Genomic DNA, 14,799 nt, shown 5'->3' with positions numbered 1-14,799 from the left:
ACTTTCCTGAGTTTTACTCTCCCCGTGCATTCATTTATTTATACATATCCATGTTTGCGGCTAGCACGAAAGAGTCAATGCGAACGTTTCTATTCATCTGATATATTCGGTGAAATTATGTGAAAACCACGACTCAATCGTTATATAGCGGAGGAAAGCGCTTCTCCTCCGCTTTACCGCATTTCGACATTTTGATATATGTATGTACGAATGAAGTAATGGGGGGGGGGGGGGGGGAGAGTAACTGCGAACCCGCTGTACATTCTAATATTAACCGGAAGCTCCCTCCATTAATATTACGCGTGTGGCACCGCAACCATACCAGGCTTCGATCATAATAAAATTTTAACTGCGTTTCGACTTTTTGACGTACGATCAAAAAAAATAGGAGGGGGAGGCGGAAAAGAGTCGGCCATATTTCACCGTCATCCGCTTTTCTCTCATAAAACTCGTAACCGTCCAACGTGGCCAAAGGGTCCGACAGATTCATCAGCGGTTCGATTTATTTTTTCCGCCGAGTTCTCTCTTCGATCGACCATCACGGTCGTTCATGATGATTTCCCGTTTTCGCGTCTCTCTTCACCCTGCTCTGTCCCTGCTCTCTCTCTCTCTCTCCTCACCTTAGAAAATATCGCCGGGCCATTGCACGGAAAGTGAGAAACTCGTTTCCCGAACCACAGTAATAAATTGCGGCAGCCGGCAGTCAGTGCAACCAGCACGGAGGGATGGAGGGGAAAGTCACGCCACGAAAACCGACAGCAAAACGCTGTAAAGCAACGCGGACGTTGAAGTGGTAGCAGTCTTGGACCACACGAGTCTCTCCCTCTCTCTCTCCTCTCTACGTAGGGCTTCGGCCTTTCTTGGTGTACCATTTGACAAGCGAGTCTTTTGGAACTACGAAACAAGCCGTTGAAATTTCTATATCAACCTCTCTCCCTTTTCGAGAACGCGACGTAGCGTATTATGATATACTCACGCGTGCTATACGAATCTCACGAAGAGTGGCTGGCGTAAATCTCGATTCATCGAGCTTTAGAGACATCTTAGTTTCCGACCCACGCGATGTCACCCCTCGATCTGAATCTACCGGCCTATCCTCTACCCTCCTGAATCTTCCTCTCTTTCCTTCTTTTTTGCCGCTCTTGCTAAATCGTTCCTGTCGCTGTTCCGTACTCATGATTTATAGAGCCACTTGCATTCTACGAATTTCCGGGCTGCGTAAAGTTAATGTTATGTGATATCGCAATCTTAGATTGAAATTGATATAAAAATACTAATTATATACAGATATTTTTTTCGACTTTATATATAATCGAATAAAATCAATTGACATTTGTACTTTAACGTACGCATACATATATAAATTTCTCGATAATGCTATATTATTATACAGTCTTTTAGAAAATTATTGTCTCAAATCAATCAGATTTGTAGATATTCTTGATGCATATTTTACAGAATGCATATTTACGGAAGAAATTACAAAAAAGAAACAACATATATAATGAGACTTTATAATTAATTACAATCGTATACAATTGTGTAAACTTGTTTGCAATTTGCGCTCTTTACATTTCTTTGTATAATATTTATCTTTTAATCTTCACATTTGATATTAAATTTTATTATAGCATCATTAATGTTAATATCACATCCATTATAAAAGTCGTTATTAATTTTCGTTTTAATATTGACGTTCAAAAAATATAATAGGTAATACTCCGGTATTATACACCCCAGTACACTAATATTATGAAAATTTATTTGACCTCCGATACCCGGTATAATTAAACGAGCATCGCGCGGTTTTATATATAAGGCTGGAAATACGAGCAATACAATAGCTAGCGAAATTAGTTGAGCATTCAGTCTCTGCCTGAGACACTATTGCACGAGAATATGTTAAGTGCAACGTTGATTCGCGTCTCGCCGTTAATGCACCGTTCTCTTAGACATCGCGCATCCATCACTCCAGCACAAACACTCTTTAGAAGGGGTATGTAATTTCACTCCCGGTGTTCGCCCCCTATCTTCTCGTTGGACCAACGGAGCTTCCGCGAATTTAGCCACCAGGGAGCCGTCCAAGGACCAAGCGGCGAGGACCGCCATTGCGCGCCCTAACATATCCGTCTATCCCTATCTCATTATCTGACACAGTAGATGCGCGCTCCCTTTCCCATCCCTTTCCTCGCTTCAGTTAACGACGTCAAACGTTAACCGCAGACACGCTCGTATCTTACGCGGCCGTACGGGAATCGTAAGATCCGAGCGTCGACGGAAATACGTTTGGGAAATTAAGGTGCGAAATTAATATACCAGGCCAGGATGGCGGCGGCCTTCTCGCGGTCGATACGCGCGGTCACCCGCGGGTTTCGTATTCGCCCGCAGCCCGTTATTCCCTAGGGCTGCCCCGGGGACATCTTTCCCCGACGATGCGATGGCCCGTCGGCTAACGATGACGAATTGCGTGTGTGTATACTGATAAATTATTAATTGATGAAAAAACATTTTTTTATATATCCTTCGGGAAGAAACATCGTACCTGTGAGAAGTTAATTCCTTTTATTGCGAGCTTCGGGCGGAAAATATCGCGACAGATGGAGTCCCGCGCCGATTAATTATGACCTGTCCCGGCGACTGTGATAAATAGATTGCGTAACGGGATCATTAAGATATACCTCGGTGAATTTCGGGCCGATGTTGTAGCACGATGTAATTAACGCACTCTCTCGCTGTTTGTAAATAATTTCGATTTAATATGGCGCTTCGCCGCGCCCCTTGTCGAGTAAAACAGGCTCGATCTCACCGCGAAACTGCTCACGGTGAAAACTTTAACGGAGTAATTTCGACATTAATCATGTCGGGCCATCGATAAGCCAATAACCGGTGAAAGCAGTTTCGTCCGAGAGAGAGATTGCTACGAATTCTCGAATTAATTCGCGAGCGGCCAATTGTTTTTGCGAGCCGGCGCAAGCAGCTGGCCATGAACTTCTCGGCTTTGCCATAAGCCGCGCTAATTTCGGCATTGTATTCGCTTTAAGTCACGGCCTCGCAGACGTTCCCGAAGCACGGTGAACTGCGGTAATCTGTGTACATAACAGTGGGACTTGCGAACACCTGTTCCGTTTCAACATACCGAGTGTAATTAGTCAATTAATTTACTTCGCGTGTATTATACGAACTACGTAGGATCTTAAACATATTATAGCATGTAAATTTAACGGGGGGATACTTTGTTAAACTTTGTATCAAATTTGATCGTGTACTTATTGTTCATACGACAAATTCGTATTAATTTGTTGCCGAACAGTCAAGACCACGTGCCTGAATTAATCATTCCATTTAGCGTCATATATTATTCCAACTAATGATATATGTATGTATATATCTAAAAACTTTCGCGTTTCAGCTGTTCCAGGGGAGATTACTTGAAGCTATTTTTACACCTGGAGGGCATGGGCGTTTCGGAGTACACTCCTTGGTCTAGTGTGCTTTGCGGAGATCTGCGTGACATCCCGCAGGTTCTTTACAGCTCGACATCGAGGCTCATTCTGGAGTTTCACACTGAGAGTCCATCTAATGCCACCGGTTTTTCCGGCATTTTTCGTTTCATCGATAGACGTAAGTTAAAGTTCCTGCACGCAAAGTTGACCTTTCAAATTAATAAATTTACAAATCTAAAAAAAATACGCTATTTGTAAAGATATGTCACCAAAAAATTACGAGAAAATTAATGTATAAATGTATAAGAAAAAGCTGAAACTTTTTGCTATCCGAAGTGAGATATGCTCAACCACTCGTATTGATTATCAGAAATCGACGCTTCCAGTGAGTCAAAAGCGTCGCAAACTCTCGGAGAGTTTAGGACAAGAAATAAACTAAATTAAGACTCGCACACATGGTATTTTAAACGAAAGCCTTTTCGTTTCTCTTGAAATGGAAAACTCATTTGACTTTAGAGAGAGAGAGAGAGAGAGCTTACTCAATCTTCATTTATTGAGCTGCGTCTCTATCGAAAAATTTGAGATCTCGTTTTATGAAACTCTTTCGAGTTCGCTTCGAACTCAACGTTGTTTGATCAGAAAATTATTTTCAAGTTATCAGGAGATCGCTACAAATGGCCTGATAACGTGTCCGTGTTCGGATGACGCTGATTAACATATGTATAACACACACGCATGCAGACACAAGTATGAATATACTCAAGGAATGAGACCATAGAAATCACGAAATAGATTCGCGTAGCTCGTGATGATATGTAAATGGTTAATTAAATTTTTTCCGCAATAATGCGCAGTTTCGCGAAATTAAAGTCGCAAAAATTTTTTTAGATTCGCATGACTAATCTCAAATTTTGCGGATTTTAAGCCAACGGTTCGTTAGTAAGCGTTTCACGCAACATAACTGTCCGACACATGCTTTAAACATATGCTGTCCCACGAACTTTTTATTTTACTCACATGTATGCAGTCGGCTTACGTATGCCAGGAATAACAGTGACATAATTCTGCCATAGCGCGAATGAGAAATTCCTCTACAATTCGGAATCGTACTATTTTTTTTTGTTCTATACACCGGCTGCGAAATCCCCTTTATGTCCCCTGCAACTTTTTCCCGCGTGTGAAAAATTCTGTGTACTCCCCATAATAAAATGTCAGATCTCTATCCTCGATATACGTCAAAATCTGCGCGTATATATGGTTTTATAAATACTAATCTCTGATAGACTGTAGATTATTATTTCGCAGTGTGTGTGTGCATCTCCAAGCGACATTTTAACTCGATATAAAATAATAGCGGGCGAGATTGGCAAAAATTAAACGAAGGGACAATTTTTATATATCGTATCCTGAACCTCTAATCAAATAGATATATACATATATGATTTAACATAATACATAATTGACATAGAGTCAACCACGTTTAATTATTGCAAATTTGATCAATATTCAATTTTGTAATGAATATTATCATATAGTTTGTCGGTGTTCGATCAAAGTTTGCGACTAAATAAATGGAATATAAATAGCTCTTGACATAACGTACACATAAGAAAAATACACTTGCGTTATCCTTACTACCTGGGAAACGTCACGAATCCATTTTGTTCGATCCATCATCCGGCGAACACGTCGTTGGCGTATAAGCGGGAAAAATGATGCTATCAACAAAAGGCATGCCTCTTTTTCTCCCGCACGTTTCACGTTCAAACTGTTTTTAGTGCCTTCTTTTCGGTTGTTGGTTGCACATTTTTATTTTCTCGTCATCATTCTTCACCGAGTAACGAGATGGTTTTTTTCCGCACAAATTAACATATTTTGTAAGTGTTGTATATGTATATAATTTTAAATATAGATATTTGGTGCGATATAAATCTCTCATGGATTAAATATATAAACTTTAAACGTACCTCTTTTAATACACGGCGCAGTTTTGATTAAACAAAGGAATAAAAAAAAAGTTACACGAGAATGTTACTCTTGTTGTAGTGTATACGTTACAGTACGTGAAACTTTCGGATTTTCAAACTTTAATCTTCGCAGTGTAACACCCATTGAATCAGACAAAAAAAACAAAATATAACAAAAAAGAGTCTGTTTTTTTCAACGTTACGTTGCAGTATTGATAAAGAACATCGTATGATCGTATGTGCAGAAAGAAGCATGCCAATAGCTTTTTGAAATGTCACGATTGACAGGATTATTTATATTTAAAAAAAAATCATGCTAAAACGTAGTAATTTTAAAAAAGTCTTGTCAAATTATGGCGTCAATTCTCATTCACGAAAAATCTGCTCTGTAAGAAAAATTCTAAAAATATTCTAAAATTTAGATTCAAAAAACATAAAATTTAGATTCGTAGTATACATTGTGTGTTATTTTTTTCCATATTATGGAAAAAATCCTTTAATATTTTTTTTAACTTAAACCATGTAATAGCATCTAGTGTTAAAAATATCGCAACGTATATAATATAAATTAATAAGACAGCGGTTACATCATCGTCGAAGGCTAAATCATTTATTACGCTTCTTCGCCAACGGCTTCAATCTTGCCCAAATCCGCCAATTAATGAGAAAATTACGAAGGCGTCTCGAGTCTCTCGTCATGATTGCTAAAAATATCCCGCTCCCGCGCTTCTCGAAGATTAACAAGGATATTCCTGTTTTCTTTATAGATAATTATCGGAAGTTTAACACAAGATGGGTTCGAGATGAGCAAGTTTCTGCACATTGTGTTATTTTGCAAAAACTATTGTATCATTCTTTTACATCGTTCGACTTAAAATCGAAGAAAAATGTGTACCTCAAAGTTTAACAACAGATCATGAAGAGAGAAGAACATCAATAACTGTTTGAACGAGACGCAAACTTCTGATAGGAGAATAATGATATCTCTCAGGACATTACCGGGTCTAGTAAAGTTACAGACAAAACTCTAATGAGTCTAAACGCACTTATCGTTGATAAAATGTGCCATAACTGCGATACGAGAGACAGAAAAAGAGAGAAAGAAGAGATATATAGAGTAAGTCGGAAAGTCCTTCGGCTATTTGCGCGGTATTGATTATAAAGTGGGAGATTTAGTCTAGACTATTTTCAAGTTCTGCTACGGGCGACGCCAGGCTAATTACACGAAGAGCGCCGGGCCTGCGCCGAGATATCAACTCCAAGTCGATATTCCGTTATCAGGATCCATTTTATATCTTCCGGCAATTAGAGCGCATCGCGCTAATGCATGTTTCGCTATTCGCTGAACGTGAACGTCTTTATTAAGAAAGACGTCATGCGATCGGCAAGTTTCATGATGCAAAATTTTCAATTGCTCATTAAAATTTTTTTGTTGAGAATTTGCGCGATAAAACACACCTCTTGAAAAAAATAATTTAAAAATAAAATAAAGATTACTTGTATTCTTTGTTAATTATTAATTTATTTTTACGTAGAGCGATTATAGATTTTCTCAAATTATTGAAGATCCCGTGAAAATACATCTCCCGGTTTATAAGTTTATTAATAATTTGTTAAAATTCCTGATATTTTTAATGACGATTTCATCGAGTTAAAAACGTCTTTTTTAAGAAAGACGCCGTGCGATCGATATAAGTTTAATGATACAAAATTTTCGGTTACTTTATTAAAATTTTTTGTTACAAATCTACGCGATTAGCGCGCACAAAATATCTTTGATAAAAATAAAACTTGATTTTAAAAATTACTTGTATATATCTGTCTCGATATTTGCGAAGTTTACTGATAATTTGAGAAAATTCCTGATAATATTTTCGGCAATTTCACCGAGCTAAAAACTATTCGCTCTATCGCGATCTCTTCCTATGCAATCTCCTATACCTTGTCGTGGGTATTTTCCAGTTGCTCGTACCTTCGAGACATCTGATACGCGCGAAAAGTACTTAAAACTCGTAAAGTTTTTCAGAGAGTCGAGAGTTAACGTAAATCTTACCTTACGGAAAGCAGGCTGAGTGGAGAGAAAGAGAGAAGAAGGTACGAAACTTTGACTCGGGATGTCTATCCATTTCACGGCACCGTAAACAATTTCGTGTGTCATTATGAGTTTTATCGTGACGAATATACCCGCCGGTGAAGAAACTTAATGAAAGCGGTGGAAGGAGAAAGATGCTTATATGCAAAATACGCGCGATGTTTCGGCCAAAGATTAAAATATGAGGCTTACGCGAGATACTCGGTATAGCGCCTTGAAACAATTTATTTTGAGAAAGTATAAAGCATCGCGCTTGTGTTTCGACAAGATTGTCAGACATATACTTTTAACAAGGGAGTATTTTAGATATGAATGGGGCACTAAACTTGACTCATCTCTTTCATCCCGCGGAAAGATGCTATACGTACATCGTTCGCTATGTATGAATGTTTAAAATTTCTTCATATCGTAAAATATTAAATTGCGCGAATGCTATTTCAGAAACGTAATATAAAAATATAAGAGAATCATATAAAATTTCGTTTTCTCAACAACAATCGATATTTATTACAAGTATTAATTATTTTCTACATCATTTCGAATTTTTTTCCGCGCGCTTACATATTACTTGTATATTTGTTATCGAATCACATTGGACGTCTTCTTTAATTTTTAAGTACATCACGAATTTCAAACTGCTCATTCGTTATTTCATAAGAGATCAATATTAACAAAACAATGTTACGATGTTGAATTTCACGAATCATTGAAGGTATACGAATATTTTGATGAAAGAGAAAGAGAGAAAAAATTTGTGCGGTTCTAAGCTAAATTATTGCTCTCTCCCGCGTTTTCCCTCTCGTAAATGTAGTATCGCCATTCGACTGAGCATAATTTTAAAACAAACTTTAGTAATGTATTATCCGCGTAATATATTCATGCGAACATTATAGCTGTAGAGTTATAGGCTGCCGAAATGCATGCTACTACTACGAGAGAGCTCAAACACGAGAGAAGAACGCGTGACGCGAAATGTGGTGTATTTCGTTTCAACCGCTATACTATTGTCCCGGTAGCCATATTGCAGTAACGCAAACAAACAAACGTATCGCATATCGGAGCTCAATTGCTGCAATTGCCTTAATTTGCACCGAGGTGGATAGATTGATAATGAATCGCAAGCGTCATTACGCAATTAATTTACGAAATTCAATTGCACGCGCGTGCTCGCACGTGCGAATAACGGGGGATGGAATCGAAAGCACGGCTTGGATTTTCGTCGGGCTTCCCCGATGAAAATTACAGAACAGTAGCGTTGCGCAAGTTTGATCAGCCGTAACGACGTAAACAAATATTGACACGTTCGTGCAAGCGGCTACAGTTTGAAAAACGCAAAAATCTCAGCCGCGTGCAGGGTTTATTCCGATGTTGTTTGCCAGTGATATTAGGTCGATTCGAATGAATGATCGAACGACGAATGAAATTAATTTCAGACGAAAACATTCGAAAATTTGTGTAATTATTGTTACGTGAACTTCGGATGAATGTGTCGATGAGGAATACTAAATAATTAACTTTATAAATGTTTACCTTATATAATTAACACGCATACATATACATACATCTCCGCTGTAACTAACTCGGAAATATTTTGATAACAAATTTGGTTATCGAACAGAATTAATACTAATATGAAGAGATTTAGAATTTTTCTCAAAAAGTAAATAGTTAATAAATAAATAAACATATACGTATATAGCATAATAATATTGTATAATATCATATATTATATAATTCAATATAAATAAATTAGAAATTGTATTTGGATTTTTAAGATTGCAATTAGAAAGCAAAGACATAAATCGTTTATACCTTAAATAAAGATTTCGATTCATCGAAGTCTGTTCTTAATATTAGACAGGATAATAAAGTTAAAAATTTACGGAAAATAACTTACGTAATAAGATTAACTTAAGAAGAGAGAAAGAGAGAGCGAGAAAGAGCGAGAGAGAGAGCAAGTGTGATAAGATAAAAAAAAATTAAGCTACGAGGATTAGTCCAACAAGAAAACAGTTAATGCAGAAAGATTTGCCACGCTGCTTCCACAGAAGAACTCGAACACTGTAAATCATCTCGATACACATTCCCCAATACATTCGCGCAATTTGTGCTCTCCCCCCTACTCGACAATAATATATCGATACTGCTTCGTTCTTATATTTCCCGTCATTTTTATCGCGCAATTCTGCCGGTCAACGTAAAAAGAGAGGAATCGCGTTCTCGCGTACGTGTGATAATTTTTCCAAATAGTTTCCCTAAATATTTCAATACCTCTTGCGGTACCCTTTGTGCCCTGGGTGGATTGATCGCGGGTCGCCCCCGGTCGATGCCAGAGCGCGAGCGTGTTCGGCCAAGTGGCGGCTAAGTGTTTGTATACGTGCGCCTCTGTACATCGCAAACACACGCGGATACAGCCACGAGGAGGAGGACACACACGAGGGGATACGTATTACACGCGCGCGGCTCGCCGGCGCAAAGTGACTACGTGTCCGGCGTACCAAGCCCATTAAAATCTATCTACGGGCCGGGGCCTCAACGAACGTTGTGAGCACGAAATTCGAGAAGAATCCCGAAGAGGGAGAGCTTATACCTCTACCCTCATCCCCCGTCTTATATTCGTACCGCTCAGGAATCGGGAGACTTCCGATCCGCGTGAAGCAAAGATTGGCTCGGAGAGATGCTAGTCTCTCGCGGGTGAGAGAGAAAAGAGCGCACGGCTCTTATTCCCTCTTGCACTCAACCCCCGAGCTCTCTCGTTTATCGCGTTGACGCGCGATTCTTTCAGATTTGCATAAACAAGCGCGAAATAAAGCGATTAGATCCGCGAAGCGCATAAAGTACACGGAATATCGAATGGAGCTTACTATCTTCGTCGGAGGCACATAAATTTATGTATAGAATAAATAGACGCTGTTATATTGCGTCTCGATTAAAAATCGCCTCTGAAAAAACGGCGCGAAACGAATTGTTGTCGTTACACATAGGCGCTTAGGATAACCATGAATAATTTGTTCGCAGCGTTTATGCTATATTACATCGCGAACATGTGCGCGCGCGATTAATTGGTACCATCCAGCGACGCAGGAAGCAAACGAAAGGAACAAATTATTTTTCCGTGAAGAAAAAATGAGAACCCGTTTGTGTGCTTGCATTTACTGACCCGACCCGAAGAAACATATGGCGCGGCGATCCGTCACCGAACCACGAAAACTCGTCGTTAGCGCTTCGTATTCGTTCATTAACACGCGAATACAAAACGGATTTACGGGAATGATTTATTAACCATGGTGAATTCATGACACACACGCGACATGTAAACAGTGCGCGGTGCACTTTGTGCGCATGCTCCCCTGTAAATATATTTACCATTTTAAGAAGAGACACATTAAAGTGGTCATTAAAGATTTTATCGTATCACGCAAAGCGGCAATTTTGAAAAGGCTCCGCCGCTCACAATAGAAACGAGCTTTAATTATAGAGAGGGCGAGAAGAATCCGGCTTTCTCTCGTACTTTATATACGATAATGCGCAACCCGCTCGGTGTCTCTGACGTAGGTAACGATCCCGAGCACCGGAAGATCCTCCGCTAGCAAGTCTATGCGCAGATGCGACCGACTTTATGTAAGCAAATTAATGCCTGCCCTCTTAGGTACGCGGTACTATTGTGCGAGGCTGATCAAACCGACGTCGTGCAAAGCGCGCATCGCTTAATTAGCTTGGTTAGCGTGTTGTCGAATGATAGCAGTGCGCAGAAATGTAATTAATAATAACGGCACATACATATAAAAACGTGCGCATTTATAAAATTCATAACAAACATAATATAAAATTACATATAAAATTTATATTATACATATGATATAATCAATGAGTAAGCGCATATAACGTTCAAACTACTTTAATGAATAATGCAACGTCCATAATTAAGCGAATATGTTATTGTTATGTATTAAATATTTTGACATTTTATTGGATGGATTATAACAAAAGCATCGAGAATAATTTACTTTCGCTTTCTCTCTCCCTTTGTCACGCTTGGTTTATTAATCAATTTTTCAACGTGAAAAATATAGGCGATTCATATCAAAGGACACAATGTGCGTAATGTCACCTTTCTGCGTCAAGATTCAATTATCATTTTTCAATTTTCGACAATTTATCCATTTCATTGATAAAATATTGGATAATTTTATTTTAGTCATAAAATATATATAAACTCACAAAGAATATTTAATTACTACTATTTATTTTTAAGTTATTTAATATATATTACTTATCTATTTTATTTTATTTATACATTTATTTTCCTTGTTTATATTTATTTCATTTAATATACATATATTTTCCGTGCTTATTTTTGTAATTAAATTACACATATATTTTCCATGATTATTTTTGTATTGAATTACATATATGTATATTTTCCATATATTCGCGCATATGTTTGTAAATAATGTATAATTGCAATGATTGCAACGATTATGAATTTTGCATAATTTGTAATTCTCATATTTTTATTTTTCAATTAATTCACATTTTCCATTAAATTCCTTCTTTATGCAAAACAATCCGATCGCAAAGTATACAGCGCACGCTTCGCGCACCAGAACAATCTGCCAACAATGAAAACACACATAGAGGACAAACAATAACACAATCGCTGCGAAGACTCCCATTTTTCAAAGCGTACAGACGAAAGAGCAGCAAGACATATCTTTCGCGTCGCGGGAACCAGCACGTCGGCACTTTCTACATCGATCGCTCTAAATAACTCGTCCGGTAAATTTATTATCGGGCTCGGGCACCCTTTCAAAAAGAACTTTCGCGCGAAACTTGTTCCACCGTGGAGAATCTCTCTTATTTATTTTTTTTTTTTTTTCGAAGGAAAACCCTCTCTCGTCGCGGAAAAAATTGTACACACGTATATATCGGCAAACGACTTACGGAAAAGGGATTAACGCGCGTAAAATACAATACGCGTTAGATTCCCCCGTTAAAATAGCGTGTTATATAGCGTGCGATGGCTACATTTTGTTAATTCGCATCTCGCTCGTGTGACACGTTCGTTTGCGATTCGGTTTAACTGGTAGCGTTTAATGGATGCGACGTTAAACGGAAGACAGCACAAACATCCCTAATACCCTAGTATTATATTTGATGATTTTTAGGATTTAATTCGCGTTCCTCTGACCTCGCAAATTTAACGCGCAAATATCGCGGACTAAAGTCGCACAGTTCGCTAGTAAGTAAAACGCGCGTTCCGGTCTCTCTCTACGCAAATTCCGTTTTACTCTTCGAATCTGAATAATTATATGTGCGCAAATACCGTGCACCGGTGCAGGACTGAATCACAAACATATACCAATCCCGCTAACGAACTCCACCTTTCTCCCAGAGACCTCAAGATAATAAAACATACAATACTCTCGTATATGTACGAGGATACGCGTATTTGCATCTCCGCATGATGGCGAAAATAAAAATATATATTTTAATATATACATATATCTGCAAAAATGCCTCGAGAGAAATACAATCTTATTAACGAAGATATGAAAATATTTGAGATAAAACAAATGCTGATTAATGAGAGGAAGAAGATTCCCTGATGTTTTTCAATTGCGAGGTACCGTTAGCGCAAACAAATAAGAACACGGGGCGGAAGAAAATTAAATTTTAGTAAAGAAAAAAAAAGAAATTATGTAAAAGGAGAACACAAAGAGCTTGCGAGAAAAGGCGGAAAAAGATAAGAATCTTGAGAAAGAAAATAAAGAAAAAAAAATACAAAATTCCACAAAAGCAGAGAATATTGCGGAGAAACACCTTAATAAAGACGTCGCGGCAATTCTATCGAGGGATTAAAACTGAAAGGACGTAATGTGCTTAACCAAGATGCGCTAATCACTTCGCGTTCAATAATAATTTTAAATTACGCTATACGTATACATATAAATTATATAGACGGTACGATAATTGCATAATTTATCAGAGACCCAATTAAAGCGATCTCTGCCTCTTTCCGTTTTCCTTGTTCGTAACATTTCTGTCGTGTTCTCCACATTTAAGATCGTTTTACCCAAAGTAGAATCTTTATATCTCCACGGAAGTTTATCGCGCGTTTTATCGAGATCTTAAGAATATCTAGAGCTACTTTTCTCAGAGAGAACGCGCGTGATAATCGAGTTCTGTAGAAATAAGATTGTCGACGAAAAAAAAGACTACAATCGTAGAATCCCGATGCCGTATCGTCGGCGACTGATTTCGGCGGTCGATAGCCCGGGATGGCTCCATTTAAATTTAGTGGCCAGTTTATTTCGCATATAAAGGGGGAAACGGGAATCATTTATACCAGAATGAAAGTATCTTTGTCCGTAGTGGGGAGAGGAAGGATACTTCAAAGTTCGGAAATCGAACTTTGTTAGTCTCGAAACGTTAGGGTAAAAGTCTTAAACTGTTCTCGAAGGTAACATTACCGCATTGCAAAAAAAAAGAAAAAGAAAAACGTACGGCTCTACCCGCAGAAAATGCGCGATCGTAAATTGCAAAGTTGGATTTAAAATATCTCGGAATTGAGGGAATTGGAGTCATGCTCTATACAGGATTATTCCAGAACCATCTGTCAGAAAAAGATCTTATAATGAATATAAAATGGTATTTAATGAAAAAGGATAATCCGAAAAAAACGCATTTAAATATGAGAAATGAAAGAATTTTTATAAGTTATAAAACTAACAGTATTATGTTTTTACCAAAACTTTAGAACTTTAAAATTTTCTAGCCGAAATGTCAAGCGGAGATACCTAAATCATTCTCGAGGGAAATTTGGTAAACTCATTGAGTGAAATCTTGAGAGAAAATATCTCTCTAGTGAAAACTCGGAAAATTCATCAAGCTTAAAAAATGCATCAAAATCAGAGAATATGTTATATTTGGTAAATGAATAATAATTATCGTCATCAAGTAATTCGTTATAAATTTAATGCAAATTGTTATTCCAAGTATAATTTTAAGACGTTTTCTTGAAAATTTTTTAAGTAGATTCAGCAAAAAAAAAGAATATCATAGACGATAATTTAAAAAATATATTGCTAGTGTGATTTAAACTTATAATTTTTTTCATATTCGCGCTTTAATATTATAAAGCGTGAAGTTTCTTTTCTCGGAATGGAATTACATTGGTTTGCAATGAAAGCTACGGCGCCTTAGAAATCGTCGATGGAAAATTGCGAAAGTTCGTTAGATTCCAAGACACTTTCGGGCACTTTGCCGTACCGCCTAATGCTCGTACACCGGAATG

The 14,799-nt window shown here is 37.9% G+C and overlaps 1 protein-coding gene and 1 long non-coding RNA gene across 2 annotated transcripts in view; one reads left to right on the top strand and one right to left on the bottom strand.

The window, feature by feature from the left end:
- The window catches only part of Sol1 (CUB domain-containing protein Sol1), a 281,663-nt gene that overhangs the window by 91,865 nt on the left and 174,999 nt on the right, over positions 1-14,799 (top strand). The window contains exon 4 of the mRNA XM_083052020.1: positions 3,410-3,621. Within this exon, the coding sequence (XP_082908146.1) occupies positions 3,410-3,621 (212 nt within the window). The remainder of the gene's footprint in view (positions 1-3,409; positions 3,622-14,799) is intronic.
- LOC145944108 (uncharacterized) overlaps positions 1-14,799 on the bottom strand; it is a 92,439-nt gene that overhangs the window by 25,054 nt on the left and 52,586 nt on the right. The gene's annotated exons all lie outside the window — the stretch shown is intronic.

Source organism: Prenolepis imparis, unplaced genomic scaffold, assembly GCF_030444845.1.
Source record: "Prenolepis imparis isolate NDT839.2.m4 unplaced genomic scaffold, iyPreImpa1.0 SCAF_1, whole genome shotgun sequence".
NCBI lineage: Eukaryota > Metazoa > Arthropoda > Insecta > Hymenoptera > Formicidae > Prenolepis > Prenolepis imparis.
The sequence above is the reverse complement of the archived record's forward strand: the minus strand, read 5'-3'. Positions and strand labels throughout refer to the sequence as shown.